This window comes from Gossypium hirsutum, chromosome D06 (genome assembly GCF_007990345.1).
Source record: "Gossypium hirsutum isolate 1008001.06 chromosome D06, Gossypium_hirsutum_v2.1, whole genome shotgun sequence".
In the NCBI taxonomy this organism is placed as follows: Eukaryota; Viridiplantae; Streptophyta; class Magnoliopsida; order Malvales; family Malvaceae; genus Gossypium; species Gossypium hirsutum.
In genome coordinates this window covers 10,257,895-10,265,494 of record NC_053442.1, presented here as the reverse complement: position 1 = coordinate 10,265,494, position 7,600 = coordinate 10,257,895, and the positions used below count along the sequence as shown (strand labels likewise).

General features: G+C 32.3%; 1 protein-coding gene across 1 annotated transcript; it reads right to left on the bottom strand.

The window, feature by feature from the left end:
* Positions 1-3,992: 3,992 nt before the first annotated feature.
* On the bottom strand, positions 3,993-5,385 carry LOC107901231 (heat stress transcription factor C-1-like). Its single transcript, NM_001326901.2, has 2 exons — positions 5,011-5,385; positions 3,993-4,928 (listed from the first exon to the last, which is right to left on the bottom strand). Exons 1-2 carry the CDS (start codon positions 5,221-5,223, stop codon positions 4,119-4,121), a joined length of 1,023 nt encoding a protein of 340 aa, NP_001313830.2. The 5' UTR covers positions 5,224-5,385; the 3' UTR covers positions 3,993-4,118.
* Positions 5,386-7,600: the final 2,215 nt, after the last annotated feature.

The window sequence follows — 7,600 nt, the reverse complement described above, 5'->3', positions numbered from 1 at the left end:
TCCTACGCCTACACATAATTTCTTTTAAGAATTTGGCGTATTTAAGGACTTTATCAGTTAGTTCAATTAAAGGCATGTTGACATTAATGTTTTGAACAAGTTTAAAAAGCTTACAAACTCATCCTCATCTCATTTTTATTTCTCTTCCAACCTTGAAGGGAATAGTATCTTTGCAATAGCAGATTCATTGGTTATTTCTCTTTCTAGCTTAGCTACCGATTCAAATACGTCTTCTGGTTCTGGTTATTTACCAGCTTCTGGGGACTCTTCTTAAAGATCTTCTACACTCTCTCTTATCTCCACTTTTGGCAAAGTTTCTAGGCTACTCAAGATTTTTCTCGAACAGAGCGCAATAGCTTTCACATGCTCATTTCCTTCCTCTTAAGATTATTCTCGGCATTGCTCGAAATGTCGGTGCCAATTTTTCTTTTAATATCTCCCATCATACTCATCAATTGTCTCACCTGATCTTCCAGATTAGTAAATGAAAACTCCCAAATAGAGGTAAGAAATGGACTAATATTATTTTAGGAAGATCTAAAGAGAAATGGAAACTCATCCTAAACATCATCAATGTAACAGCCCGTTTTCAGTAAAATCAAAATAGTAGTTTTGGAACCATAAATCTGTGGTCAAAATAATTATTTTATTATTATTTTATGGTCTACAGCATAATAGTGTTACCGTATAAAAATTTCGTTAAGAAATTTTACCGTTTGCTTGCTCAATTTGATAAAAATGACTAAATCACGTAAAGTGCAAAACTTGAGTTCTAATAGCTAGAGGTATTAAATAGCTATAGGAATTTAAAATAGATGTGCTTATATGGTAATTAGACCATTAATATGTTAGTGGATGTTAATGGCTTGGCATTTTGTGTAATTATTAAATATTATAAAGGCTATATTAGTAAAAAGGTAAATTAAATAAAACAAAATTTTGTCATCTTCCATTATTATTTTCTTTTCAACAAAATGTTAAAGAACTAGAAGCCATTATTGAAGCTTCATTCGGCCAATCTTTAATCCTTCAATTAGGTATGTGTTTTTGTCTCGTTTTTAATTATTTCTATGTTTTCGGGATCGTTGTAGCTTAATCTAGCTAGCTCGGGGACTAATTTGTGAAACTGTTGAACTATTAGGGTTTTACCATTGATGAACATGCTTGAGTTTTGAATTTTGATGATATAAAATGAATGGTTGTTTTTAGATAAATAACTTTTGTAAAGGAATTTTTTATGAAATTATTAATTAGGGGTTAAATTAAAAATGGTAAAGTAAAATTGTGAATTTGTAAAATATATAGGCTACTATTAGTATGTATAGAAATCGACTATGCTTGGGTAAAGGAAAAATTGCATGAATTTTATTTTTTGAGTTTAGGGACTAAATTGTAAAGAAATTAAAAGTATAGGGGCCAAATGGTAATTTTGCCAAAAATATGTTTTAGATTAAATTGAATGAATTATATGTTAAATTGAATTAAATTTATCCGTATAGATCCAGTTAGACCTCGTATAGAGTTAGATCGGGCAAAGAGAAAGTCTCGGATTAATCGCCTCTGTATCTACGAATACTTGTCGAGGCAAGTTCGTGTAATTAAAATTGTACATTTATATGTTTTAAATTGAATTATATGTTTGTGAATTGTCTAATTGCCATGAATGAATACCGATTGCATATTCGACAACGTACGACGAATTTCGAGTCCCGTTTGAACCTTAGGAATTCGTAGGATACAAATGACACGTCATTAGGGTTACCAATTCTCAGCTCGAGAGAGCTTACCGATATTCAGCTCGCATGAGTTTACTGTTATTCAGCTCAGAGGAGCTTACCGTTTACAACTTGTAAAAGCATACTGATCCAGAGCTTGTATGAGCATATATGTACAGGAATTGACGAATTACAGTTCAGTACACCTTGTGTGTGCTACCTGAGTATCCAACGATATTCTAAATGGTTCAACGGGCACATTTCTGTTACGAGAATATATGAGTTCGATATGAACTACTACTGGTATTTATATGAAGTACATGGAAATGATGTTACATGATATATTGATATATGAAATGTATGATACATGTATATGAAATTTGATTAATGGTTGAGTTCATCCATGTGTATTGGATATTATATGTATTTTACATGGCTAACATGTTGGTGAATATGTGCTTAGGCATTTGGCCAAATTGAGTTGGGATATGCTATGTTTACTTACCTAAATTATAACTAAATGGTAAGTTAAATTCTATGTTATACGAACTTACTAAGCTTAATTGCTTACTATGTTTATTTTCTGTGTTTTATAGTGAATCGGAAGCTCGTTCGGGTTGGAAGCTTGTTGGAGCCATATCACATTATCCATCATCTCTTTTGGTACTTTTAGTTGTTTAATTTCGGTTATAATGGCATGTATAGGTTATTTTGGCTAATGATAGCCTATATGTTTTGTTATGTGTGATTTGGTATATTTTGGTATGTATATTTATGTGGCATTAACATGGTTGATGATATGTTTGATATGGTTACATGATAAAAAGGTAAAATGATAGCTAGGTGTACATTTTGTACTTTTTTTTGGTGATGTGATGAATTGGTATCTTGTTTTGGGGGGCATGTATGTCCAAATATGATAGTTTATGAAATGCATTTTAGTATCAAATGGTTGTGTTATGGTAAATAGATTATATGGTATGTTTTGATAGGTAAGAGATGTGGCATAAAATTATGCAAAATGGCTTGGTAAATTGTTGTCTTATTTGGTTAAATTGTATACATGAACATACATGTTTATATATTGTCATTTGAGGTGCCGAAGGGCATATTGGTTGTATGTGAAGATATTACATGTTTAAGGCTTGATTTTGGCTTGTTTCGGATGCCTATTTATGACTTATGTATATGCAAAAATGTTGAGTTTAGGTTGGTGCCAAATTGGGTGAGAAATGTGGCTTGTAAAATAGCCTATTTTCGTCCGCATGGGCAGAGACACGGGCGTGTGTCTCAGCCGTGTGTGACACACGGCCAGGTGACACAGCCGTGTGTCCCCTGTAGCTTTATAAAGGTTTGCAAGTCAGGCTGTTACACAGCCTAGCACACGACCTGACACACGGGCGTGTGAGGTTACTTCAAAAGGGTACACGGCCTGCTACATGGGCGTGTGGCTTGGTTGTGTGACCCAAGTCAGTGAGTTAAACGGGCACGGGCATTGACTGAGACACGGTCGTGTGTCCCTATTTCGAATGCCCACATGGCCTAAGACACGGGTGTGTCTCTTGGCCGTGTGAGTCATACGGCCTAGCCACACGGTCGTGTGACCCCTGTAGTGTTGAAAATTTTAAATGTTTCCAAAAAATTTTCTGAGTTTCCGATTTAGTCCCGATTTGTTTCTAATGTGTATTTTGGGCCTCGAGGGCTCATATAAGAGATAATATGCATGCTTTTGATTGATTTCTGACATGAATGCTATATGATATGAAATGTTTAAATTTTCTGTCCATTTAAATTATAAACTCTGGTAATGCTCCGTAACCCTATTCCGACGACGGATTCGAGTTAGAGGTGTTACAATCAATATCAAGAATCTAAACATATGAAGATTGTTAAAGCAAGGGGAAGACTCAACCACAACTTGAAAGAGGTGAATGATGATTGGACATAGAAAACGACAAATATTAACATCTCGTTAGTAAACCCTAATGTTTTTCTAACCTTGTTTAATCCTTTTATTTAATATAATAAATAAAAAAACAATCATCTAATGTGAGATATCTCAATTCATGAAAACAAATTTTCTTATGAAAAATATTATTTCAAGAAAATAATAAGTAATTGTTTTTTTTATATTTTTTAATAATATTAAAAGGGTGAAGATAACACGATTCAAACATTTGCTAAATATGAATGTCTTACAAAAAAAAAAAATTAAACCATCAATCTATTCAAAGTAATTGTTTTAGAGATTAAACATTATAAAATAAGATTTTTGTTAACCTTATAATTAAATCATTTTATTTACAAAAGCCGATATATGAAATGAAATTTGCAAAATCTAAAACTTTAAAAAAAAAATCCGTAGTAAGATAGAATCCAAGATATATCATGTGACGCAACCAACTAAAAGCCACCCTCTAATAGCGAAAATGGATAAGGCGGTCGTGGACGCGCCTCCATCCAAGGCGCCGCCATTTCTCCGAAATAACCCAGTTGCCCGCTCCTATCACCATACCCTGCTACACTAGTCGTCCCCGACGAAGACACCGCCATGCCGTTCCCAATCACCGTCGGAGCCACCATCACCGCCGGCAATTGAGTTGTTACTGCGGCGCAACCATAGTTCATGAGTTGCCCCTCATGTAGTCTATTTTGCCCCAACAATTCTTTTGAGTCCTGATCAGGCGACGGCGATGATTGATAACTTGAGCGATAAAAGTTGTTTTCCATATCGAATCCAGTTTCTGGGGACGAAATTACTCCTGGATGTCCATCTTCTTCCTCTTCGGACTTGACTGAATTATTAGAAACGGCCAGGCTTGAAGATGATGAGTTGGAGGGCATCATCGTCAACCGTCGCTTCTTGTCGGCGTTAAGTTGTCTTGTCCGTTCCTTTTCGAGCATCATACGAGGAAGGAGGTCAGGGTCTTCAACGACTTTGTAAAGAAACTCCATCATTTGTTGCGGGCGTCTCTCAGTGGCTTCTAAACGCTTGTTCATCCCTTGCAGCTCTTCTTCCAACGACTTTTGCTCCTCTTTTAGTCTCGCTATTTCCATCACTATTTCTTCGTCCTCTAAGTCCTCAGCTTTCAGTTGCATGAATGGATTTTTATTATGCTTTCTTCTCGCTATGTTCTTCAACAAATGCTTTTGCCCTCGCAGGAACCACTCATTCGCAAATTCCCACTTATCGGGATCCACCTTCTTGAAACCCTAAACACCAATACCAAGAATTATATGAATTATATAAAAAAAATTGAAGTAAGTCCAACTTAAAAGAATTGTATCCACTTACATAAGTATTAAGCTGGCGAACGAAGCTAGAAAAATTGCTATGCTTGAAGTAAACAGGCAAGATCCTTTGAGAGAAATCTAAAGGGTCGATGACTATGAAACTGTTATTAGCTTTACCCCATGTGATCAAACCGTCAGTCATGGGATCATTAACCATCTGGTAAGTTTTCGCAACGAATGGCGCAACTATTTTAGGATTACTGTCAGCCTCCATTTCATCAAAAAGATAGAAACTGACCCTTTGTTTCTCTGCTGGAGAAAAGGTTTCCTTCTTTCTGAGCTGAAAAAAGGAGAAGCAGGCAGAGAGGGAATATATGAGGGGCAAATGGCTGAGCTGGGTTTGTTTTGCTGCCTTACCACTTTAGCTGTGTTTCTTTTTATCTTTTTTTCTAAACAAAGTTATGGGGTAGAACCGTAATATATAATGGATGCCTTTGACAATTTACAGTGACGGAGCGGGGGTGTCGTGGCTCGAATCAGGACGGCTTTGATATTTCCTTGGTTCATGAGATGGGGACCCACATGGCTCTGGTTCTATCTTCTTTTTGCTACACCTCATGGTCCCAATTGGTTTAGATATTTTTTGCCAACAACTCTATCAGAGTGTCTTTCACGCGCGCGCGTTTTGGAGTGGGTTCAGTGCGCCAATGCTTTAGAACTAGTGACGTGGTCCCCCTGAGGGTGTAAACAATTCTAGCTTAAAGGACAAAGGGAACTATGGTTGGGATTAACAGCCACTTACCATAAAAGAAGAAAAATTATCAAATAAATAAAAGGGTAAATTCTATAAGTAATCACTTAATTATCGATAAGTTTATTTTTTTATACTTTAATCATGTGTTAACATATATGAAGATATTTAAACTTTGCAATTTATGCTTATTTAGTGCTTATATTTTTTTAACTTACTTAAATTTATAAATTATAAATCAAGTTGGCATTTTTTATCGGTATCAAACTGACGATATTATAATTTAAGCCGACAAACAATCAAATGTTGACTAGTGCTAAAAATAAAAAATATATTTTTAAAAATAAAAAATTAATAAATTTTTTTTTATTTTTTATTTTTTATTTTTTATTTTTTATTTTTTATTTTGCATGCAAAATGAACCTAGACAAAATGTTATCTAGATTCATTTAAACATAGACAACAATTTTCATTTTGAACATGTATTTCTCTAATAATTTTATACATTTTTTATAATTTCAAAATAATAATATAAAAATATTTTTAAATAAATTCAAATTTAAAATAAATTTAAATTTTAGTAATTAAGTAATAAATAATTTTAAAATAAATTTAATTTTTTATTTATATTTTTAAAAATAATAATGATTATAAATCATTCTAAAATAATTTTTATTACTTAAGTAATAAATTTAAAATAAATTCCAAATTTTAAAATGATTATAAATTATATAAGTAATAAATTTGTAATTTATTTTAAAACATGGAGTTTATTTTTTCAGATTATAAAATTATATAAAATTACTAGAGAAATAAACTTTCAGAATGAACCTGGACAAGTGTTTGTCTAGACCTATTTGTATCTAGACATTGTGCACTTGAAATAAAAAAATAAATTCCTAAAATACAAGAAAATTTTAAAATTATAAAAAATCATAAAATAAAGTATTTTTTTTCAAAAAAATATAGTTATTTTTAAATTATAAAAAATATAAAATTACTAAAAAAACATTCAGAATGAACTTGGACAAATGGTTGTTTAGGTTCAAAATAAAAATAAATTTTCTATTATTCAATTCAAATTGACAAGTGCTAGCATTATATTGGTTGTCAGCCCAAAATCTTAGAGTGTTAGTCAGATACCAATAAAAAGTATCAATTTGGCTTATGATTTCTTAGTTTAGGTACTAATTAGGTCTAAAAAATAGTTTAAGTACCAAGTAGGTGTGAGTTGCCAAGTTTAAGTACTTCTGTATATGTTAGCCCTTTGATTATAAAATGTTGATCAATTTTTAGTCCCTATACTTTTCAAAGTGAAATATTAGTCTTGACCCAGTGGTAAAAGTTAAATCTGTTTGGTTAAATTATGTCATTAGTCCTGTATTATGCATAAAGTTATAGGTTTAATCTACATTTGCCAATTAGATCATTCTTAGTGACTATATTTTTTTAATTTTAAAATTTTAGTCTTAATGTAAATGACACTCATGAAATCTATTAACTTTTTTTTTAGTAATATGTGAAAATTAACAAACTATCAAAGCATTACACATATTACAATATATTTGACACATCAATTTAAAAATAACATAACTTAACTTAATAAATTTAATAGTTATCATTTAGTTAAGAATAAAATTTTCTAATTATAAAAATACAAAATCTAAGAATAACCAAATTAAAGTAACTAAATCTACAACTTAGTACAGTATAGGATATAATAGTAGAATTTGACCTATTCCCTTCCCCAATTTGTAACGGTACCAAAAAAAGGTTAAAAATGTTGACCGGCTAGAAAGGATACGAAAGATTGCAAAACGGTCACCAAGGGGCGGCACAAAGGGGCCAAGGCCACTTAAAATGGGAAAATATCATACTAGCCCCTTTTATTTTATAAAAT

Bases quoted from the DNA above. Each gene is read 5' to 3' on its own strand.
- LOC107901231 (NM_001326901.2), bottom strand. From the start codon at position 5,223: ATGGAGGCTGACAGTAATCCTAAAATAGTTGCGCCATTCGTTGCGAAA. The intron at 4,929-5,010 runs GTAAGTGGATAC...ATTGGTGTTTAG, and splicing joins TTCGCCAGCTTAATACTTAT to GGTTTCAAGAAGGTGGATCC.